General features: G+C 51.5%; 2 protein-coding genes and 1 pseudogene across 2 annotated transcripts; 1 reads left to right on the top strand and 2 right to left on the bottom strand.

Moving 5' to 3' along the window:
* Positions 1–1825: 1825 nt before the first annotated feature.
* Positions 1826–1967, bottom strand: LOC123063853 (uncharacterized; annotated as a pseudogene).
* A 1947-nt stretch (positions 1968–3914) lies between these two features.
* Positions 3915–8355, top strand: LOC123062953 (5' exonuclease Apollo). Its single transcript, XM_044486656.1, has 5 exons — positions 3915–4184; positions 4273–4378; positions 6050–6261; positions 6365–6571; positions 6876–8355. The coding sequence occupies exons 1-5, from the start codon at positions 3984–3986 to the stop codon at positions 8064–8066; spliced, it is 1917 nt and encodes a 638-aa protein (XP_044342591.1). The 5' UTR covers positions 3915–3983; the 3' UTR covers positions 8067–8355.
* Positions 8356–8442: 87 nt separating this feature from the next.
* On the bottom strand, positions 8443–12026 carry LOC123062954 (scarecrow-like protein 1). The gene is made up of 4 exons (XM_044486657.1): positions 11848–12026; positions 9427–10834; positions 9090–9245; positions 8443–8981 (listed from the first exon to the last, which is right to left on the bottom strand). The coding sequence occupies exons 2-4, from the start codon at positions 10728–10730 to the stop codon at positions 8783–8785; spliced, it is 1659 nt and encodes a 552-aa protein (XP_044342592.1). The 5' UTR covers positions 10731–10834; positions 11848–12026; the 3' UTR covers positions 8443–8782.
* Between the last annotated feature and the right edge of the window lie 11741 nt (positions 12027–23767).

The raw sequence follows: 23767 nt of genomic DNA, 5'->3' as shown, positions 1-23767 counted from the left end.
AGCACCTGAATCTCCTCCGTGCTCTGCGCCATTTTTGTCCTGTACTGCCTGCATAAAATGACGCATAGGGGCTGGATTTTCACCAGAATTAGCAGGAAAATTTGCATGTTGATCAAGCACTCGTTTACCCCCATGATCAATAGGCTCAGACAGGGTAGTTTCAGGTAGCAATAAGATCTCAGATCGAAGGGGAGTGCCTGCATTAGGGTTTAAAGCCTTGAAAGGAAAAACCGTCTCATCGAAGATGAAATCCCTAGATATGTAGACTCGGCCAACAGCAACATTAAGGCATTTAAAACCTTTGTGAAGATTGATGTATCAGAGAAAAACACATTGTTTGGATCGAAATTCTAATTTTTTGGAATTATAGGGACGGAGGTTTGGCCAACAAGCACATCCAAAAACTCGAAGGGAATGATAGTTTGGTTGTTCATGAAACAGACGACCCAGGGGGGTTTCATAGTTGATCACTTTACTAGGGGTGCGATTTATGAGATATGTGGCAGAGAGAAAAGCCTCATCCCAAAATTTTAAAGGCATGGAGGCATGAGCCAAGAGAGAAAGACCCACGTCGACAATGTGACAATGTTTTCTTTCAGCTGATCCGTTCTGCTGATGAGCAAGAGGACAGGAGACATGGTGGGTGATTCCTAGTTGGCGAAAGAAGGAATTTAAACGTTCATATTCGCCACCCCAGTCAGTTTGCATGGTGATAATTTTCCTATTGAACAACCTTTCAACTAATGCTTGAAATTCATGAAAGATTTTGAAGACTTCAAACTTATGCTTAAGAAGATAGATCCATGTGAATTTTCTATAATCATCAATGAAGGACACATAATAGTTTTTCCTATTGATAGAATCACGGGCAGGCCCCCATACATCGGAGAAAATTTGCTCTAAAGGAGCTTTAGATACACTGATCGAACTAGGATACGGTAGTTGGTGGCTCTTGCCTAATTGACAAGCGTCACAAACACCTTCTTTATTCAACTCACTACTTGAAAAAGGAATGTTGTTGTGGCTAAGGACATGATGAACTATGGTTGATGAAGGATGCCCTAGCGACTGTGCCACCTGTCCATGGACACTTTATTGACACCAAACGCCTGTTTGCTGGAGGTCACCGGAGCCGATGATAGGGGGTAAAGACCACGTTTACACCAGCCTTGGAGAAGGGTTCTCCTCGTTCCCTGTTCCTTAACAAAAAATAAACGTGGGCGAATTTCAAGAAAGGTATTGTTGTCAGTGGATAAACGATGAGCTGAGATAAGATTTTTGGTGGCATCGGGTACATGCTATATATTTTTGAGATGAAGATCACGAGTGGGGGTTTGAACAGTGGATTGACCAATATGACAAATTTCCATACCTTCCCCGTTTGCAGTATGGACTTGCTCGTTGCCATTGTACTTGTTGCGGACGGTCAACTTGTCGAGCTCGCTGGTGATGTGGTCCGTGGCCCCCGTGTCCAGGTACCAGTTCGTGTCCACTCCATAGGACGAGGTGGTGGCCGAGCCTGCACTTCTCTCGTTCTTGGTGAAGGAGATGTCGAAGCGGCGGTAGCACTCGACGACGGTGTGGTTTGGCTTCTTGCAAATCTGGCAAACAACCTCAGGGAGATCGTTGCCTCCTCCATTGCCGTTGCCACGGCCTCCATTGCCGCGGCCACCGCCTCCATTGCCACGGCCTCCATTGCCATGGCCTCCTCCGTTTCCATGGCCTCCACGGCCGCCTCCGCGACCGAAACCACCACGACCATGAGACACGGCGTTGGCCGAGGATTGAGAGGACTGATTTCCCCCTTCAAACATGGCAAGACGCTTTTCAAAACCAATCAGCTGAGAATAAAGTTCAGCTACCTTGATGGGCTCAGTCCTCGCAGCGCAGATGGACAAGACGAAGGAGATGTAGTCGAAGTCGAGTCCGGCGAGGATGTAGGAGACCATGTCGTCATCGTCGAGCGGCTTCCCTGCTGAAGCCATCTCGTCGCCTAGCGCTTTCATGCGCCTGATGTACTCGGCGATGGTCGCGGTGCCCTTTTTGGTGGTGGAGAGGGCGATCCGCGTGTTGACGATGTTGGCCTGCGTTTGGGAGAGAAACATCTCTCTGATCGCGGTCCATGCCGCGGCGGCCTTGGTGCAGTGGGCGACTTGGATCATCACAGGAGCAGAGATTGAATTGAAGATGAAGTTGAGCACCTGGGAGTCTTGCGCCAACGCGGTGAGATGTTCCGGATTCGGCACATCTGTGGGCTTGCCGTCCTTGTCGACAAGCTTGGGCTCCGGGAACGGGTGATCGGGGTTGAGGTGGTCGATCAGTCGGGCTCCGTGGATGGTAGCTAAGGCCTGTGCGCGCCACACTAGGTAGTTGCCGCGATGGAGCTTTTCAGCGATGGGAATGAGGGCATATGGAGCGGCGGCGGCGGCGGAGCTAGAGCTGGCCATGGCTACTAGGTTTGATGCGAGCTGCTAGGTTTGGATGCGGTAGAGGAACTAGGCTCTGATACCATGAAAGATTGCGTGGAAGCGTATGCCCTTGAGCAGGGACGCGTACGTGTTATATAGGCAATGCAGATTACATCATGCGATAGTTAGGTTGTGGATTGATCCTCAAGAAAACTATATAAGAGATAAGGATAAACCCTAACAACCTAACCACCTAGATTACAACACACGCAATCTACCTACCTCTCTACGGTATACGGTTTACAATACCGTATACCTTGTACATGACTCTTTCTAACACTGCCCCCTGGAAACAAACCCAACAAACTTTTGCTTTCATCTCATAAACAAACCAGCATCTTCAAGGCAGACTCTTAAACCACTCGCATCCGTCCGGACCGTGCGGTCTGGATGTGTTTTGCCGTCCAACGCTGTCATTTTGACTGTCGGTATCTGCCTGGTTGATTTTGTTTCTTGATGACTTTGTACGTACGTAAATTTGCCAGCCACAAGCTGGTGAGGAACCAAAGGGGGAGCTATGAGACAGAGTACTCCGGAAATCTCATGTTCTATCTGCAAGTGTGCATTGTTTGGCTTTCTTCTTCAGCTCTGTTTTTGTGCGCAGTACAGGACGCTTGTACTTCCATCCCATAATTTCATAATCTCAGAAGATGCTTTAAGATGAAAATTCAGCTTGTTTGCCCGGGCTCATCTACACCCGGAAAATAAATAAATAAAACCGACTTTTTTTGGGTGCAGAATCCTCAAAGGCATGATGTTCATGCAAAAATTCGGGTGTTTGGGCATTGGAGGAGCTGCAAAATTTCGGGGTGTTTGAACATTCGAGGAGCTCCTGACAAAAAAGTCAAAATCAGATGTGAGCAGTGTTATTTTCAAAAGTTTCCCAGACACCCGAAATTTATCTTTTTCATCACGAGCTCCTCGAATACCCAAACTTCACCAAATTTTGCACGGACAACACACACATAAGCATCTTGCATCACGGAATAATTTACATTTTTTTGCTATTTCAAACGTTTTTACTGTTCACATCCGGCCTCATCTGAGCCCGGGTGCAGAATAGCCGCATCCATACAATTACATCCATTCCATTGTGCTGGTTTTTTTTTGAACTTTGAAATTGCAATGGTTTTTTTTTACTTTGAAATTACAGAGTAGTTAGTTGTTGTTTTTTTGAGGTCAGAGTAGTTAGTTGTTAGGCTCGGAGGAAGCAGAATGGGAAGGCCCAATCCCTGGTGGGCAAAGGAGAGCACTGACATGTGGGCCCACCTGCCAGTGCCAGCCAACTTACGAACGTACCAAAGGCGGCAAGTTAGCGGGTTCTGGGCCTCGGTCCGGCCACTAAACTGAAGTGAGAGCCCGAATCCACAAACCCATTTCTCTTCCTTCCTGAGGAAGGAGCCACTCTTCCCATTCGAGGAATATAAAACCGACCCAACCAACTCCCAACGAAGCGGCGCGCTCCCGAGGAAGCGGAGGAGGGCCCGGGCGCAATTTCACAAAGTTCCGGGGAGGATGCCGATAGAGATGCCGCGGGGGCTCCCCTTCGCCGTGGACACGTGGGGCCCCTCCTCCCGCCGCCGGCGCCACCGCTTCCTCACCCACGCGCACCGGGACCACCTCGTCGGCGCCGCCGGGGCCGGCCCCGGAGGAGGAGGGGGCGCCCTCTACGCCACCCGCCTCACCTTGTCCCTCGCCCTCCGCCACTTCCCCCAGGTACCTTAGCCTGTGATACCCTCTCCCAGAGAGCCGCGGTGAATTTCCGGTGAATTGAGATTTCTCGCGCGGTGCGGTCGTGTTGCAGCTGGACCAGGGGGAGTTTGTGGAGGTCGAGGTGGGGAGGACGTTCAAGGTGGACGACCCCGCCGGCGCCTTCTCCGTCACCGCGTACGATGCCAACCACTGCCCTGGTAACGCTCCTTGCTTGCTCTGCTTATCTTGTTACAGCAGTCTTTATGATTGAACTTGCTAGTGCATAGATCAATCCTACTACTCCAAATGCGCCGTACCTAAGATTGAGCTTGGTAGTGCATAAATCAATCCTGCTTTCATTTCTGAAACTGATAAACAGTCAGGTGTCAATTTCTGAAATGCGTACCTAAGATTGAAGTTGCTAGTGCATATATCAATCCTGCTTTCATTTCTGAAACTGATGAACAGACAGCTCCCAAGTTCTGAAATGCATCGTACCTAAGATTGGACTTGCTAGTGCATAAATCAATCATGCTTTCATCTCTGAAACTGATGATCAGTCAGCTCCCAAGATCTGAAATGCATCGAACCTATGATTGAACTTGCTAGTTGCTAGTGCATAAATCAATCCTGCTTTCATTTCTGAAACTGATAAACAGTCAGCTCCCAAGTTCTGAAATGCAAAATGAAACACCACATCATCAAGCTAGCTCATCCCGGTGTAGCATCGCCCCTGGCAGCTACTGGGAGATCTAAGCAGGCTTTCAACGTTTTTAGACGCACAACAGTAGCATAATAGCTGGGCCAAAAGAGCACCACAAAAACGAGATGCAGATGCAAAGCGTTTGCCTCAGAGTGTCTCCACGGACCACGGCCGACAATTCCCAGCTGCCTGACGCTCACCAGAAACACTCAGTTACGGCATTCCTCGGCAGCCATCAGCGCTGACCCCCGCCTCCGATTGAAGAACTGAGATGCCATTTGCAGAAATAAGCTTGCCCCTCGGCGCTGCATTGAGCGCACACCTGCTTTATGCCTTTATGTAATGCAGAGTAAAAGTTCAACCAATGAGCCGTTTTCGCTACAAGACTAGTTGGGTCATAAGGAAACACATTACGAAAGCAAGCTGCATTACGATATGTCCCAATCAACGAAATGAGAGCAGCTACCCTACAGCTAAGCGCCCCCTGTGAGACCCTTGCAAATTTAGCACCCAACCATATAAATTTGCTACTAAACTTTATCTCGATGTCAATATCCAAAGCACATTTTGGTGCACCCCAGGCATGTCTAACGACGGAACAATGCACACAAAAATGATATTATCTCCAACATTACAATTTACCAGCTGATATTTCCGTCCCCCCTTCCTGTCTTGCCACAACAGTTTCTATCTTGAAAAAAATTTAGATAATTCAAATGTAGACATGATCTAAGCAGTTATAATTTCCCCTTCATTGGAGAGAAACTTCCTCTGCGATGTGCCCAGTTTACCCTCTACCTTTTATTTATTTCTCTTCCAGTTACCATGTGTTGTCTTTTCTTGAGTAGGGGACCCCCTAGATATTTCATAGTCAGAACTGCCTCCACACAAGTAAAAATTCCATATACTGTTCCCTGTCCTGATTAGATTCTCCCAGACAACATATTTCACTCTTGTGAACATTTTTAAACCAGATAATTCAACCTCGAACAGAAACACTGTGTCATCAGTACATGGAAGCATGGCTAGAACTCATGTTACCAGATTTGGCACAACACCTCTAATCAAGTTTCCTTAACCCAAGCTCGAGCATATGTTTTGCTATATTAGTGATATCATAAAATGCGCCCTGGAAATTGGGAATTTGGCCTTTGGCACTAACTGTTGCCGTTCCCTCTGATTTCAGGGGCAGTTATGTTCTTGTTTGAGGGTGAATTCGGTAGCATACTGCACACGGGTGACTGCCGACTGACACCAGATTGTGCTCAGAACTTGCCACTGAAATACATAGCAAAGAAAGGGAAAGACAATGTTTGTCGTTTAGACTTCGTGTTCCTGGACTGCACATTTTCCAAATGCTTCCTCAAACTACCAAGCAAGGAGTTGGCAATCCAGCAGGTTATCCTCTGCTCTGAGATTTTAAATGTGCTTGTCATTGCCTGGGGGGCTGTAGTTATGACAATGGGGAAGTCACCATTTTGAAATGATTCAGTAAATGCAGGTTATAGCTTGTATATGGAAGCATCCGGATGCACCTTTTGTATATCTTGCTTGTGACCTTCTTGGTCACGAAGAGATCCTAGTTGAGGTGTTCAGGACGTTTGGATCGAAAATTTATGTTGACACGAGAAGGAATTCAGATTGTTTTAAAGCGCTGTCACTCACAGCCCCTGAGATCATCACTGATGATCCATCTTGTCGCTTTCAGGTGTGTTACTCGATGACATTCATTCTGTTTTAATTCACATACCGCTAACCTGTCTAAAGCTGTTATTGAAAACAATAATGCGAATTCTGTAACCAATTTTGAGTAGTAAAATGATTAATTCGTGTCACTGTTCTTATGTGTAGTCACAGAGTACTTCTTTTCTTTCTTTTTTTACTTTGTTAGTTCTAACTCTGTTAACTCAACAGATAGTTGGATTCAACCAATTCGTCTGATGTATATTGCATGTAAAGTAGGTACTTTTTTCTTTCTACTATCTTGGCTTTAACCATTTTTATTTCCACAGATAGTTGGATTCCACCATTTGTATGATAATGCAAGTAAAAAGCTTGAAGGGGCAAGGGCTAGTCTTCAGCCGGAGCCTTTATTCATCCGCCCCTCAACGCAGTGGTATGCCTGTGGCCGAAACCAGAAACCCAGCCTAACAGAAGCTCAGCAGGATGATTTTGGGATCTGGCATGTCTGTTTCTCCATTCACTCTTCCCGGGACGAGTTGGAGCAGGCGATGCAACTTCTTCAACCTCAATGGGTCATCTCAACAACTCCCCCATGCTTTGCCATGGAGCTGAGCTATGTGAAGAAACATTGTTTCAAGACTCGCTTGACAACTAATGATCCATTGTGGAAGATATTCAGGGATCCTCTTCAAAAGTCAGTAACCTCGCCCTCATCGGTGCTTGCTTCTTGCACGCAGCCAGATGAAGTTCTCTCAACTTTTGTTGATGATGATCATCCAACTTCTGCCAGTGAAGAATGCACAGATTTTGATGTCAGCACACTTGAACTGCAATTTGTGCCATCCCCTCCAGTTGAAGAACCAGATATTACATTGTTTGGAAGAGCAAGATTTGGTTCTCAAGCGATTGACATAATGAAAGAAGAGTTGTGCCACCAGTACATTGCTGCAGCTGAACAAACCAGATTTTGTGCACCGGAAGATTTGCTTCATGATAGCAGCCAAAATGTTGAAACATATTCTGGTATGGATTTGATCACAAAGCAAGCCCCAGCTTCCCAACAAGATTGTGGGGAAGCTGGAGATGTGGCCCCCTCCTGTCAGTGTGCCGAAGCTGGAGATGTGGCCCCTTCCTCTCAGTGTAAAGCACCACCCCCAACCATACCAGAAGCATTTGCAGTTCAACCTTTGCCTACTGTTGAACACAATATATCAGTAGTGTCTGATCAACCAGAAAAGTCTGACATTATAATAGAGCCAATATCTACAAGCACTACGGAAAGTTCAAGCCTTCGCATGGTCAGAAATGCACAAGTAACAGAATGTCAAACGGACCACCTGTGTGTCATTGGATCATCGAAATCTTTGCATGCAAGTCTGAAGAGGCTGTACAGATCGAGGAATGTCCCTGTCCCGCATCCTCTCCCGTCTCTTGTTGGACTTTTGGAATCCACTAAACGGGTCAAAAGGCGACCTGGCTCTGATTATAGCTTGTTGAATTCACGGCACAGCCTACCTTGAAGATAAGATCGAGCTTATACCTTGCCTTCAATATGAGATATATTTTATAGCACATACGACAAATATAGACAAATATGGACCGTGAAGTATTCAGATTCTTGAGATTATAGTGTTGCCAACTAAATTACTTCAACGAATATATCTGGAGAGCATATGTGTGTTTGTATTTGATATATGGGTTTTGAAATGTTATGTTGTACATCAAGCTGTTGTAATTTCACAAGATTACTCTGTGAGATAAATAAAGGTTTTTCTTCTACCATTTTTTTGGTAGAAGCCTGTGGCCAAACTGCTGCCAACTACTCTATTGGTTATAAGAAAATCTGGGTGGACTTTTGCAAGTATTTACATGATTGTATCGATAGACAGAAACCTGTGGCCAAACTGTGTATATATTACTGCATGTTCTAGTTCCCAAACAGACACATCATTGTACTTAGGAGTATGTTCTAGCAACATAAATAGATTTATACATGGAGCAGAGTCGACATGTCATGATTCTATCCCAGAATACGACAACACAACCAGTTGCTGCAGCAGCACAACATGGTTCACCCGGGCGATCTGCCAAACTCAATTATTCTGACAAGCAGACTCCTAAAATTAGATAAGATCAGCCAAGAACTCCTCCGTGGTCCACACCCTTTTTACAACCTCTGCACCAGAAGCTCCTAAAATACAGCAGTGCTAATGCAACCCAAGTCAGCGAGCTCGATCTATTGCCATGCGGAGGCGACGATGAGCGTTTTCTCTCCCCAGCCGAAGTGAAGTCCCCCATGGTCCTCCTCGAACTTGTACCTGTCGCAGTACGAGCTCAGCAGCGATCTTATTCCTCCGATGACGTTGCTGCTAAATGGGCACGGTGCGAATCCAGCCATCGTCATTCTCGCCCTCCATTTTCCGGCAACTTCGTACCTGGAGCATAAACAACTACACTGTCAGCTACATGGAGTTTGCAGTATGCATAGTTTGGAAAAACGGGAATAATTTGCATGGCTTATGAGTGGAGAGAAGCACTATTACCTCTCCACGCGATCAGGGCCTTCGCAAGCCAAGATGTTCACAATTTCCCGTGCAAGGCATTGCCTTTCCACATTCATTCTATCTGGACTTTCCCTTGGAAGTGTTGCGTCCAGTGAATCGAAAAGAGCGGAGTAGTAGTCATAGACCTCACGGAACCTGTGAAAGTCAGATGTTTCAGGTATTTTTAGGGGCTCAGCAGTGGGAAGAGAAGCACAAGAGTCGATACACAGAATCTACGAAGAAATAGTTACTATCTACAAAGGATTCGGAAAAACTATCCAATCCACAAAAAACCGTAATTACTGCCGCAATAGAATTGGATAATGAGATAACCAACCTTGTCTGAAATGGAGCAGTATTAGTATTAGCATCCTGCTCAACCAGGGTCACAAGCTTTGGTTGAAGGCCCTTCACCATACGAAGGAGCTGATCCCGTTCGTTCATGATCGAAACACTTTCATCAGGAAGGTGGTGCAGCTGGAATGCAAAATTCACAACTAGTGCTTCCCCGGGACGGCAATCTAGCATTGCAGGTGTGACATCCCCGATGTCAGCACCCACTGCCCTGAACTCAAAAGATATTCCGCAGTCCTCCGCAAGCTTCTCCAGGCGTTGCCCAATGACCTTCAGACCTCCAACAGTCCTCTGTACTGTCTCGTGATCATCCACACCAGTTATTCTCAAATGGCGTGGTTTGTTGGCATCATCTTTCATAAACTGCATCAGTGTAATATACTGGCTGCCTTGGTTGATGTCAAAGTCTATAATATGCATCCTTTCTTCGCCTTTGCAGGCTTCAAGTATGGCATAATTAGCAGCCATGAAACCAAATCGATAGCATGGACAGATCTCAAAGAGGATTTGCATTGCTGACAGCTGATACAGAGTTGGAGGGTCCTTGCATGTCAATGCCTTGTAGATGCCTGTCCCTGAAGCTACTATCCTTGCAGCAAGGCCCTCCACTAGATAAGCTGCAATCCTGTGAGAAGGGTCCCCTTGGATTGAGACCATCTGCCGGAGGTCCGTTATGATTGCCTGTGCTTCATCTACATTATATTCAGCTAATGCCGTAGCACAGTCAAAGAGCAACTGCTTTGGGGTCCGTGCTTCTCCGCTGTTGCTGCCTGCACAACTAATGCTTGATTCTGATTCTTTCGGAGAATTTGCAAGCAAGACATCCTTCATGGGATCGGCCCATTCATCACTGATGCAACCCGCCTGGGAAACTTCGAACAAGATGTCATCTCCATCATCAAGTAAAGCATGCTCCAGCTCTTGAAGCTTCAGCCTGATCTCATCATCGAACTCTACTTCAAGTCCAGAACTCTGATTATCTGATATAGACTGGGAGTTCTGTTGAGAGATATTGGAGCACACCGGTGAGTCTTTTGCTGCATCAGAGCAGGGTGTTAGTGAAGCTTGCTGGTTGTAAAAGGAGCTCTGGAATGCAGCAGATGGTGCTTCAGGGAAACCCATATGTCCATAGTCCTCGGAATTGAATGGTTCAGGGCCATAACGGAACAACTGCGTGTCAGAGCCAAATCTTCTTGCAGCAAAGTTTGAGTTGGGTGCGCCAAATTTATGTACATAAATATTATCCGCGTATGTCATTGACGGGTCTACTCGCCCGACAAAAGACATAGCTCCTCTCAAGCACCTCCGGGCCTGCCAAGCTAAATATCCTGAGGCCTTCTTTCTTCAGAACCTCAGATTAAATCCAAACCCAATGCAATTTTCTTTGATGCCTACAATAAGACAAGGAAGGATCAGCAGCCTCTCTAAATAACAATGAGCTGAAATACATAGCGCTACTTGTTAACAGGAATACAGGATGCCATTTGATGATGTTGCTGTTGTTTTTTCAGTCTAGTAGATTCCCTGTTCATATACCTAACTTGTACTACAAACTAAGGTCATAGTCTCGTACCTAACAAGTAATCCAATCAGACTCACTAGTTAACTGATGGAGCTGGAATTCTGTACAGCATGTTGCAAATTATTTTTTATAGAACATTTAGCAGCTAGCAAGTGGAGTAGCTCGCTGGACATGGTAGGCCACTAAATGCCAGAAAAATACTGCCTAACTTGCAACGAAGACTTGACCACCGATTGCCAGGTCTTAAAGAATACTAGGCGAGAATAATCACATCTACAAGTAGCTGATTTATAAATTTAGTATAATGTTAAGACTTAATACACAAGAAACGCGGAGACAAAATATCAGCCAAGCACAGCTCATTCGCACCACAAACGTTTTTTTGGTGTGAAAAATCCTAAATAACATGCTATGCTCGAGAAAGAAGAAGATAAATCTGCAAGTACTGAAGCCTGAACCAGGAAACTGCTCAAATCTATTGAGAATTTGAGATGCACAAAAACCCACAAATATTGGAAGTATTCATTCTTATCAGAGGACATGAGATGCCAATTGGCAAAAAAAATCATGAACTATGCATCAAAGATCAAATAAGGTGTTCCCCTTCCCCTCTGAACATCACCATGGCAGCATGGCACCCGAGGGCCCAAGCAGGCCGGCTCTGCACGCAACCCGAAGAACCATAGCTTGACCCTACGCGACGAGGCCTCCCAAATAGCGCAGGCATGAACATACCAATCAAGAACTCCGACCAGACGAAACGGCCCCAAGAATATCCCGAAAGGGACAAGGACGCGCGCGCGGGCAAGAAATCGAAAGAGCAGCAGCAAACAGCAACGGCCTTGATTGGAGACAGACAAGGAGGCGGCGAGAAGTACTCACGGGGTGATTAGCCGGCCGGGCGGCGCGAGCAGGGAAGCGGAGACCGGACGGAGAGGGCGGGAGGCGGGACGGGAATGGAAGGAGATGGAGCGGGAGGGGGAGCGGGGGAGGAGGAAGAGGATGGGAAGAAGGAAAGGAATGGGTTGGGGTTGGGGGTTGGGTGGGTGGGTTGGTTGGTTCGGGGATAGGGAGTGGGGGCGCCAAAGTCCGAGATGTCATACGGTGGGACGCGGTCTGTGCGACGACCGGCGGCTCCCCCCGGGATCCTCTGCGCCGCCCACGGAGAACAGGCGGCGTCGTGTTTTCGGTCGCACGGGCTTTGGACGCGCGACTTTGGCGAGGCAGCTCTCCACGCCTCCGTCCATCGCGGTTATACCTGTGAGATAGGAGGTCAACGTGCGTGCCATTGCAAATGTTTTCAAGCGTCTGGTTTCGTGTGCGTTGATTAGCAGTTTGTCACCGCAGATCGTGAAGTCAACACTCACACCTTGCTATCGACGGGTACATCAATCACCTACCACCAGTCGACGTGTAGGAAACATCAAACCTAGGGTTTTGATATCGGCTATGCCGGGATAGGATCAACGACTATCGGGAGCGGGGCCCCATGCCGCCGAGCGAAACAACAATGGGCAGATTTCATAAGAGGGCCCGCATTCGTAGCACGGGAGCAGGGGTTGCGGATTCAATGATGCCGAAGGGTCCCGGAACGGAGCCTAATTGGGTCTCGCTTCATCAGATGTTTGGATGGTATGCATTTCTCAGTTCGGATGGTTTGTCCATAAGGTTGTTTCTAGATGGATATGTAAATATACATGTTAGTGTCAACATCCTCATACATATTTTGATTTTGCGGAAGCCAAGTATATATAGGTTGTACCTCGCGGGCTATACTGCTCTTAGATCCAGATTAGGCTCATGCTTTGAGATTTCTATATATTTTTGTCATGTTTGTCTATCATATCTCATCTTCTTACCTTAATAAAATTAACTTTACCATGCCAACATGTCTAAAACAAGATCAGTATGGTTTGTATTCAACTATTACTTGTTCATCAACTCATTTTCATGTCTAACGTGCATGTAAATGGATGAGTAATGCAATACATTGGAGTAATTAGCAAAAACCATCAAAATTGCAGTTGGGGTCACAAAAAACGCCATTTTGGTACTTTCCACTAAAATCTATCGGTATTGTGCCTAAATTTTGCAAAAACACTAGTGTGGTGTAGCCCACCAGAGGTAAACAATCCACACTGTTTTCTTGAATATTAGTTTATAATATATTGTTGTTGAGATTCTAGAGTGGTAGGTTTAGCACTAAATAGTCAAAGTCATTGTGGAAAATGAGAAAAAAAATACGTATGATTCATCATTTATTTCTTAATCAATGGAATGTGACACTATGACCCATTTGGCTATTTTGAACAAGTCATGTATTGGAAGGAAAGTTCCAAGGGAATACCCAATGTACTTAATTTGAGGTTGCTCCATGCCTCCGTCGCGGTTATACGTGTGTGTGGTAGGAGGTCAACGTGCGTGCCACTGCAAATGTTTCAAGCGTATGATTTCATGCACATTGATTAGCATGGGTGCATCTCAAGGAAAGGTTGTCACGGCGGATCATAAAGTCAACACTCACGCCTTGCTATCGACGAGAACATCACCTAATCCGCCCAGATGAAATGTACACGTCAAACATAGGGTTTTGATATCTGTTAGGCCGGGATAGGATCGACGACTATCAGGAGCGGGGCCCATGTTGCCGAGCGAAACAGCAATTGGCAGATTTCATAAGAGGGGTCGGCCGCATTCGTAGCACAGGAGCAAGGGTTGTGGATTTCGTGGTGCCGAAAGGGTCCCAGAACGAAGCCTAATTGGGTCTGGCTTTATCAGGTGTTTGGATGATACACATTTCTCGGTTCAGACGGTTTATCCGTAAGGCTGTTTTAACTGTTAGATGGATTTATAAATATACATGTTATGTTAGTGTCAACATCCTCGTATTTGATTTTGCGGAAGCGAAATATATATAGGTTGTACCTCGCGGGCTATACTCCTCTTCGATCCAGATTAGGCTCGTGCTTTGAGATTCCTATATATTTTTAACATGTTTGCCTATCATATTCTCATTTTTCTACCTTAATAAAATTAACTCTACTGTGCCAACATGTCTAAAACAAGATCAATATGGTTTGCATTCAACTATTACTTATACATTAACTCATTTTTCGTGTCTAACGTGCATGTAAATGGATGAGTAATGTAAATCAACCATTTACATTGGAGTAAATAGCAAAAACCATCGAAATTGCAGTTTGGCTTGCAAAAAATCACCATTTTGGTACTTTCCACTAAAATCTATCGGTATTGCGCCTAGTTTTTGCAAAAACACTAGTGTGGACAAGCCCACCAGAGGTAAACAATCCACACTGTTTTCTTGAATATTAGTTTATAATATATTGTTGTTGAGATTCTGGAGTGGTAGGTTTAGCACTAAATAGTCATCATTGTGGAAAATGACAAAAAAATGTATGATTCATCATTTATTTCTTAATCAATGGAATGTGACACTATGACCCATTTGGCTATTTTGAACAAGTCATGTACTGGAGGGAAAGTTCCAAGAAAATGCCCAGTGTACTTAATTTGATTCTTTTTAACATCAAACTACTGGAACTGGATTAATGAATAAACACCCATGTCTGAAATTTTTGTAGGTCAACTCAAAGTTACCATAGAGTTCATACATGTTTGTATTCCTTTTATAGTATTCCTACTGACGCTTGGACCCGGTCAGGTTGTCGGGTGGTAGGTGCGACATATGCCAACGGGTGGCTTATCATTGTGGGAGCCAGTAAGACGTCGCCGGTGCCTGGAAACGGGATGAGGCGAAGACATGTACGCCGGTGAATCTTACCCAGCTTCGGGGCTCTCCGTGGAGATAACACCCCTACTGCTGCTCTGCGGGGTCTCCGCATGATCACTAGATGAACAAGTAGCTACACAATGCTCCTTGAGCTGTTTGGTGGAAGGAGGAAGAAGGGCACGGCTAGCTTGCTTCTTCTCCCTATGTGGTGTCTAAAGCTAGCTGGGGGTCCAACCCTTTGCATGGGTGCCCCGGGGGGTTTATATAGGCCTACTCCCCGGGGGTACAATGGTAATCCGGCTGGGCGCGGGGCCCAGCCGTCTGTGACTGCGCTCGCCGGCTTCTGCGCCGGCTGCTGGGGCCCGCTGACTGGTGGGTCCCGCCGGCTGCCGGCTCCTTGGTCGACAGGCAGGCCCCACTGTCCAGGACCTGGTCGGCGGCTGATCACTGTTGCTCTATCTTGGTGACGTGGGCTTCGTCGTGGTAGGCGTGGCTATAGTGTCTCCGCCCAGCGGGCGATCGCTGTAGCCTCACCGCGTCTTGTCTTCTTAATGGGGCGTTTCCTTCGAGGGAGGCGGCAAGCCGGCTGCGGGGAGCCGGCTCCGCCTTGGGCCGACTAGGGGAGGCATGGCCGCCTTCGGGTGTCTCTCTGCCCGAAGGGGCCCACCGCCCGTGGGCCGTACTGGTAGCCCGTCGTGGATGACATCAGGGGCAATGTGGCAACAGTGTCGCGTCGGACGGGTCAAGGCAACCCGTACGGCGCACTGTGCCAGGCGTGCTCCGGGATTCGGGGATGGCTGGCCTCACTGTAGCCACGCCCCGTCGCACCGCCGTTAGGTGGGTGCAAACTTTGAAGGTACGGTCCCGACCGCTTTATGGGAGCCGGCTTCTTGGAGTCGGCCTTCTTGCGGCCGGCTTCTCGAAGTCGGCTCTCCCATGGCTTTCTTCATGAGGGCTAAAGTCGGGCCGCCTTCCGAAAGCCGGGCTGGGTGACAGCCAACAAGGGGAAGGCGGCCCCATGCCTTGGATTCTTGAGAGCCGGACGGGCTCGTAATTTTTTCAGAAGGGCCAGGGGAGAGCCGGCTAGGCTACCCGTGGCTATTTACTCCGACAGTAGTCCCCGAAGCTGAGCGAGTTTCGAGGCTGATAAGGGGACAAGAAGCTTGGTCAGCTTCCTATCCTGCGGGGCCGGCTTTGCTTGTGCGTGCCGACTTTAGAGAGCTCCGGTTCTCGTAGGCGGGAACGCGGGCCACGTGGCGAGGAAATCCTGCCAACGCACGCGCGTGACGGTACGTCGCCGCAGGCCCGGGCCCGCCACTCGCAGGCCTCGGTCCGAGCGCGGATCTTCCGTGGCCCACATGGACCGCTCGCCTTCCCGCGGTGTTTTTATTTTGCCGTTAGGGCGTAATAAACGCGGGACGTGGGGGAGTGGGCACGATCGATCCCCACGTTTCCCCACGCCGCGCCTCCTCGGCTCCGCCACGCGAGCCTATAAGTTGGGGGAGGAGGGGGAGCGACAGAGATTCGCACGCTCTCCCTCGCTCCGCCCCTTCTCGTCCTACTTTCTTCCTCTCGTTGCCGCCGCAGCCTCCCGTCTCAGCGCCGCCGCGCCGCCACATCGTCTTGCTCCCATGGCGCTGTCGAGCTCGTGGGACGGCTCCAACGTCCACGAGGACCATGTTGAGTTCCTCCGCCAGACTCGGCGCCTGCCCGACGCCAACCTCGTGCGGGTCCGCCTGGCGCCAGAGACGGAGATCTCGCCGGCACCAGAGGAGGGCGAGCGGGTCGTCTTCCGCTCGCACTTCCTACGCGGCTTCGGCCTTCCGGCGAGCGGGTTCCTGCGCTCCTTCCTCGAGTTCTAAAATCTTCAACCGCATCACCTCACGCCCAACGCGGTGATGCTGCTGTCGGCCTTCGTCTCTCTCTGCAAAGGTTTCTTGGGGCTGCTCCCCATGCTGGAGCTCTGGGGGGAATTCTTCCAGAGCAAACTCGGCACCGTCGTGGCAGGCGTGCCCGCCCCCTGCGGGGCCTTCATCGCCATGAGGAGGGCGGGCGAGAACAACCCGTTCCCACCCATCCCCCTGATCCAGTCGGTGAAGATCTGGCAGAAGTCGTACTTCTATGTGAAGAACGTCGCCCAGCAAGGAGACCACGTCAACCTGCCGGCTTACGTAGCCGGCCCGCCGGCTGGGAGGCAGCCCTCATGGAGTTTTCGGTCCCGGTCACTGTCTCAGGCCGGGAACGCTGCCGTCTCCCGGCTTCGGGTGATGATCCAGTCGGAAGGCCTGAGTGGGGCCGACTTGGTGGCCACCTTCGTGGAGCGCCGGATATCTCCTCTCGAAAGCCGGCCCCACATGATGTGCCAGATGAGCGGCCGCTTCGACCCAAGCTGGCTGAGCACCAGGGAGATGCCTCATGCGGAGGTGTCATACATGGTAAATTATATCTCCAATTGCAAGCTCGCCGAGGACTGGCGATACGACAAGGTGCCGTATTCTCGCGCCAACCCTCCGCCCGTGGTAAGCTTTCCTCTCTTTCTTCTTTCTGTTGGTAGCCGGCTTTATGATGGCCGGCTTCTGATTGGTCGGTTCTTCTTAGTAGAACCCCCTTCTTTCGCCGACGACTGGGGCAGCAGGGATAGAGCGTGAGTACGTCCCCGACCGCACGGTGGACGACGTCGACGACCCGGACTTGGGGGCGGCCGCCATGGAAGACGCCGTCGTGGGGGACGACGCCGAGCCCGGAGGCACAAGGCTCACCGCCAGCTTCGAGGACTGGCCGGATGACGCCGAAGCCGAAGTCGTCCCGCGTCGCCAGCCGGGGGCCGACCATCAAGGCGCGGGCTCGTCCACCGTGCCGGCTGCCAGCGGCGGCGCACAGAAGCGCCGGGCCGCGTCAATCCTCTTCGGTAGTCGGCCGAAGAAATCCAAAGCCTCCACCGCGGCGACAAAACGAGATGAGGCGGCCGCGAAGGCGGCCCGCTTCCACAAGGCGGTGAAGCAGCCTCAGGCGGTCTCAGCGTAAGTCATCGATTGCCTGGTCACCTGCTCTTCATCATTCTCTTCTTGTTTGAACATTCTTCTTAACTTTTTCCCGCTTGCTGGACAGGGCGCCGCTTTCCCTTGAGCGGGGTCCGGGCGGCTCCGTAGTTGGGCCGACCGGAGGGTCTTCGGGCTCCCACCGCATGGACCCCCGCGCCGACCTCAGGGAGGCCATAGAGCGGAACGCCCGTGAGGCGTGGGAGGAGCGCGAGGCGGCGGAAAAAGCGGCCGCCCAGGCGGCGAGGGAGCAGGCCGACGCGGCAGCCAAGGCTCAGGCGGAGGCGGCGACCGCAGAGTCGGAGGCGGAGGGTTCGCGTAACCAGCCTCCGCTGCTCGCCATTCCCCTCCGAGCCGTGGCCCCTGACACCCCATTGCCCCTGGCGGAGGAAATCATCCAAGACCCTCCGCTGATGGAGAGGAGGGAGGACCTCGTGGTCCTCGCGGGGAGAGCGCCACCGGCAGCGCCAACCGGAGCGGGCCAAGGCGGCCAATCGTCAGCGGCGCCAGAGGAGCTGGCCGGGGGTGAGCCGGAGGACGGAGCCGGCTTCGAGGTGCAGCCAGTGACGCGTCGGCGCGCAGGGGGAGGCGCCGCTCCGACGGAGTCGCGCCGAGTTGCGGGTGCCGGCCAGTCGGCCGAGGCTCTGGAGGCGGCCAGCACCGCCTCGTCCGAGTGGACTCCCAGCGGGGGGACTGGCGAGCTAAATGCGGCGGCTCAAGAGGTCGCAGTAGTACACCCAGGAGTTCCTGTCGACGCGGGCCGTCATCCAGGTGAGTTTTTCATTCTTGACCGCTTTGGTCTCTTGATTTCTTCTGTGGGGGCGCGTCAGCGCACCCACTGGGTGTAGTCCCCGAGATTCGGGCCGACTGCTGTGCAGTCGGGTCGGATCTTTCTTGACGACTACCTTATTTTTGCTTCCTATCTGAACTTCTAGGAATATCATAACTCCCGTGCTGCCACCTTCAACTCCCAGGCTCAGGAGTTGGGTCGGAAGACCGACGACCTGGCCAACAGCCGAAGTAAGTGCTTGATCTTGTCTTTCTCCTGTGGGGGCGCGTCAGCGCATCCACTGGGTGTAGTCCCCGAGATTCGGGCCGACTGCTGAGCAGTCGGGTCGGATCTTTTCTTGACGACTTTTTTCTTATTGGTTTTCTTTTGTCTTTCGCGCTTTCAGGGGCCAACGCCGACTTGAGGAGGGAGCTCGGCGAAGCGCAGGCCGCCCTTCGTACCAAGGATGCTGAGTACGCTGCCTTGGTCCAGGAGCGTGCCCACCTGTCCAAGAAGCTGGCTGACCAAGAGAACAGCCACAAAGCGGCCCTGCAGAAAGCGCAGGATAGCGAGGCCGCCCTGAAGGCAGAGTTTGAGACCGAGGCGGCGAGCTGGGCTGAGACTCGGCGAGCACTGGATGAGGGCTTCGGCCGCATCGAAGACTTGATCGACGGTAAGCCGCCTTCCTCGCTCCTCTCCTGCCCCTTGGCGCCTGGTTCTTGGCCTAACTTGTGCTGCTGCCTATTTTCTTGTGCATACTACTTTCCTGGCTACTCCGCCTTCGCCGCCCAAAGCATCAAGGCCCATCGCGAGGCGCGCCGTCAGGCGGGGGCCAACATCGCGCCGGACGCGAACCGGACACTTGAGGAGCAGCTCTTGGCTGTCCAGGCGCGGTTGCAGCCGGCTCACCGGATGCTTCGCCGGCTCCAACGTGCCGGGGCGCAGGTGTTGGCCGCCCTCTGGCCCGGCGAGACGATCCCCCGCACCCCGAGCCGGACTGCCGACTGGCTGGAGGTCGCAGTCGGTCACTTTGAAGCTTCGAAGGCGTCGGCGGCCCGTCTTGGAGCCGGGCGGGCATTGGAGTTCGTTCGGGCTTGGTACCCAGGGCTGAACCTGGACCAGCTGCGCACTTGGCGGCTGGAGGCCGATGCGGAGCTGGAGGAGGTGCGGCCGGCTATCGCCCAGCGTGCTTCGACGATCGCCGAGTGCACTGACATCAGCGTTTTTGCACCTGAAATCAATGATGACGGCATTGCCCAGCCGGAGGAGTGGTTCGGGCTGAACCCGGCGGTGAGCGAAGACTCGGCAGAGGAGATCGCCTCCAGCGACGAGGGCAAGGATGACGATGAAGAGGACGGTGAAGACGTCGAGCCGGCTAGTGGAACAACCGACCGGCCTCAAGCTGACCGTGCCTCCAGCAACGAGGCGCGTGGAAGCGCGCCCTCTGCGGGAGGCGGTGATCAAGCCTAGGTTCGCCAGCCGGCCGCTCCTTCAGCTGGCACAACCGTCTCCGCCGACCAGCCCGACTCGTCGTTCGCTCCACCAGCTTGACCTGCCGTCCTTATTTTTCCTGCTTGTTGTCTTTTAAACAATCTTTATTAAGTTTTCACAGTTCCACCCACTGAGGGTGTATCCAAACTATGTTGAATGCTGGCCTCTCGGAGGTCTTTTATGTAAATATTATTATGTGCATGTTTGGTTTCCATTCGCGTATGCTTTTTATCCTTAGGCTTTTTCCTTTGCCGCCTTCCCTCTTTGGGGAGGCAAGTACTCGAGTTTTCTTAGATTGAAGTGAAGTGAATGGAAACCGGCCGGCCGGCTACTCTAGTAGTCGGTCGGCGGTAGGCGGCAAACCGGCTTTCGTTATATTAGTCCGATGGTCCCTGGCCATTTTTCGTGTGGGCATCCTTTCCTGCTTTTGACTCTTGCCAGCCGGACAGCCGGTTCTTCGAACTGCGACTTTGGCAAGAGCTAAGCCTGGGTGTCGGCACACTACTTGTCTGACCGCGGGTAGGACTTCTAATATAACTCCAGTCGGCCAGTCCCCGGGCCGACTAGTCGAACCCGGTGCCGGACGGAACAAGTAAATGAAATGACAAGGTCATAAGCATGATACTTTTCATTCATAGATAAAGGATGGCAGTCCCCGAGCCCTCCTCGGGGGGCCTTTTGTCTCGTACTTAGTACAAAAGTTAGCGTGATACATACTGCATTTCAGCTGTAAAATCTTCGAAGGAGGTTGGCGTTCCATGGTCATTCCGACTCCTTGCCGAAGTCGTCTCTCTTTCGTGCCTTCGGCTTCTGTGCGTCGATCAGGTAGTAGGAGTCGTTGCCTAAGGCTCTGCTGATGACAAAGGGGCCCTCCCAAGGGGCCGAGAGCTTGTGCTGGTCGGCTGTTCGCTGGATCAGCCGGAGCACAAGATCGCCCTCTTGGAAGGATCTTGGCTTGACCTTCCGGCTGTGGTAGCGGCGTAGGCCCTGCTGGTAGATGGCAGACCAGCTGAGGGCTAACAACCGGCTTTCTTCCAGCAAGTCGACGCCGTCTTCTTGTGCTTCCTTGGCCTCCGCTTCCGTGTACATGGTTACTCGAGGCGAGTCGAACTCGATGTCAGTTGGGATGACCGCCTCGGCACCATACACGAGGAAGAAAGGGGTGAAGCCGGTTGACTTGTTTAGTGTAGTGCGCAGGCTCCAGAGGACAGCCGACAACTCGTCGAGCCAACAGCCGGCTGAACGCTCCAGTGGTACGACCAGTCGGGGCTTGATGCCGGAGAGGATGAGGCCGTTGGCTCGCTCGACCTGGCCATTTGACTGCGGGTGGGCGACGGACGCTAAGTCTAGCCAGATACCTTGGGCTGCGCAGAAACGTGCCAAGGCTCCTTTGGCAAAATTCGTGCCATTGTCGGTGATGATGCTGTGTGGCACGCCGTACCGAGTTGTTATATCTGCGATAAATGTGACGGCAGTCGGCCCATTCAGCTTCTTGATCGGCTTTGCTTCAATCCATTTGGTGAATTTGTCCATGGCGACAAGCAGATGCGTCATGCCGCCGCGCGTCGTCTTGAATGGGCCCACCATGTCCAATCCCCAAACGGCGAAGGGCCAGGTGAGGGGAATGGTCTTGAGTGCCGAAGCTGGCATGTGTTGCTTGGAGCTGAAGAGTTGGCACCCCTTGCAATATTTAACTAATTCTTTGGCGTCATCCAAAGCAGTCGACCAGAAGAAACCATGGCGGAAAGCTTTGGCGACAAGTGATCTTGAAGCCGCATGGTGGCCGCATTCTCCTTGGTGAATGTCTCTGAGGATTGCAATGCCCTTCTCTTGCTCGACGCACCGTTGGAGGACTCCAGTGACACTGCGCTTGACGAGTTCTCTGTTGAGGATTGTGTATGCTCCGGCTCGACGCTGGACTTGTCTTGCCTCTGCTTCGTCAGCCGGCAGATCTTGGTTTACTAGAAAGTTGAGGATGGACTGAGCCCATGACGGAGCCGCGACTTCTCCTACTGCCAATGTGGCTACTGCCACCAGGATGGGCGGGCTGGGTGGTGAAATGTTGAAGTCGGCCGCCGGCTGTTGTGCTGGTGCAGTCCCCGGGCCGGCTACTGTAGTCCCCGAGCCGGGTGTGGCAGTCCTCGAGCCGGTTGCCGAAGTCCCCGGGCCAACTACTGAAGTCCCAGGGACGCCTGCTTGGTTCTTCGAGCCGGACCCGGCCGCGTCGGGGTCAGGCAGTACGAAGATGGAATCGGACTCTGGAGACCGCTTGATGGACGGCTTGAGGAGGCGTTGTAGAGCGACGCCGGTTGGTATTGCTTGCCGAGTGGAGCCTATTCGAGCCAGGGCATCGGCTGGCTCGTTGTTGACTCGCGGTACGTGGAGGAACTCGCATCCTTCAAAGTATCCGCTGAGTTGTTGAACCAGGAAGCGGTAGCTTGCCATATTTGCGTCCTTGGCATCCCAGTCGCCGGATGATTGCTGGACCACCAAGTCCGAGTCGCCATAACATAGGATCCGGCGAATGCCGAGTTCTTTGGCAAGCCGGAGCCCGTGTACGAGCGCCTCGTACTCGGCCACGTTGTTGGAGGCGGCGAAGTGGATCTGTAGCGTGTATCTGAGCTTGTCGCCTTTGGGAGAGGTAAGGACGACGCCGGCTCCCAAGCCGATGCGCATCTTGGACCCGTCAAAGTGCATGCGCCAATGGGTGGAGTCGGGAGCCGGCGGCAGGTACTGGGTCTCGGCCGAGTCGACGAGGAAGTCGGCCAGTGCTTGGGACTTGATGGCGGTGCGGGGCTGGTAGAAGATTGTGTAAGGGGCCAGCTCGATGGCCCATTTCGCCACCCGGCCGGATGCGTCCCGGCTGCCTATGATCTCGGCCAGCGGGGCGGTGCATACGACCGTGACGGGATGCTCTTGAAAGTAGGGCTTCAGCTTCTTGGCGGTGAAGTACACGCCGTAACACATCTTCTGGTAGTGCGGGTAGTTCTGCTTTGAAGCGGACAGCACCTCGCTCAAATAATACACCGGCCTCTAGACCGGCTGGGCTCGGCCTTCTTCTGGGCGTTAGACTACGATGACGGTGCTGACCACCCGGCTGGTTGCAGCAATGTAAAGGAGCATGGGCTCTTTCTCAGTCGGCGCCGCTAGGACGGGCGAGGTGGCCAGCATCTTCTTCAACTCGTGAAAAGCTTGATCGGCCTGGTCGTTCCACTCGAAGTGAGTGCTCTTCTTCATGAGGCGGTAGAGGGGGAGAGCTTTCTCTCCAAGCCGGCTGATGAAGCGGTTCAAGGAGGCCAAGCATCCGGTGAACTTTTGGATGTCTCGAAGCTTGGTGGGGATCGCCATTCTCTCGATGGCCTTGATCTTCATCGGGTTGCATTCGATGCCGCGTTCGGAGACCAGGAAGCCTAGGAGCTGGCCGGCTGGCACTCCGAACACGCATTTCTCGGTGTTGAGCTTGATTTGGAACCGGCGTAGGTTCTCAAACGTTTCTTTGAGGTCTCCCAGCAAGGTGCCGCGCTTCTCCGTCTTCACAACAATGTCGTCCACGTAGACGTGAGTGTTTCTGCCAAGTTGCTTGAGGAGGCACTTCTGCATGCAACGCTGAAAAGTGGCACCGGCATTTCTTAAGCCGAATGTCATAGTCAGGTAGCAGAAGGCTCCAAATGGCATGATGAAGGCGGTCTTCAGGCGGTCGTCCGGATCTAGCTTTATCTGGTGATATCCTGAGTAAGCATCCAAGAAACTCAA

This window comes from Triticum aestivum, chromosome 3A (assembly GCF_018294505.1).
Source record: "Triticum aestivum cultivar Chinese Spring chromosome 3A, IWGSC CS RefSeq v2.1, whole genome shotgun sequence".
Classification (NCBI taxonomy): Eukaryota; Viridiplantae; Streptophyta; class Magnoliopsida; order Poales; family Poaceae; genus Triticum; species Triticum aestivum.
The sequence above is the reverse complement of the archived record's forward strand: the minus strand, read 5'-3'. Positions and strand labels throughout refer to the sequence as shown.

What these genes read in the sequence shown, in the direction of transcription:
- LOC123062953 (XM_044486656.1), top strand. Translation starts at nt 3,984, where the DNA reads ATGCCGATAGAGATGCCGCGGGGGCTCCCCTTCGCCGTGGACACGTGG. An exon ending in CCCTCCGCCACTTCCCCCAG is followed by an intron (nt 4,185 to 4,272) that starts GTACCTTAGCCT and finishes GTCGTGTTGCAG; the next exon opens with CTGGACCAGGGGGAGTTTGT. An exon ending in CGATGCCAACCACTGCCCTG is followed by an intron (nt 4,379 to 6,049) that starts GTAACGCTCCTT and finishes CTCTGATTTCAG; the next exon opens with GGGCAGTTATGTTCTTGTTT.
- LOC123062954 (XM_044486657.1), bottom strand. Translation starts at nt 10,730, where the DNA reads ATGTCTTTTGTCGGGCGAGTAGACCCGTCAATGACATACGCGGATAAT. An exon ending in ACTGCTCCATTTCAGACAAG is followed by an intron (nt 9,246 to 9,426) that starts GTTGGTTATCTC and finishes TGACTTTCACAG; the next exon opens with GTTCCGTGAGGTCTATGACT. An exon ending in GGCCCTGATCGCGTGGAGAG is followed by an intron (nt 8,982 to 9,089) that starts GTAATAGTGCTT and finishes TTTATGCTCCAG; the next exon opens with GTACGAAGTTGCCGGAAAAT.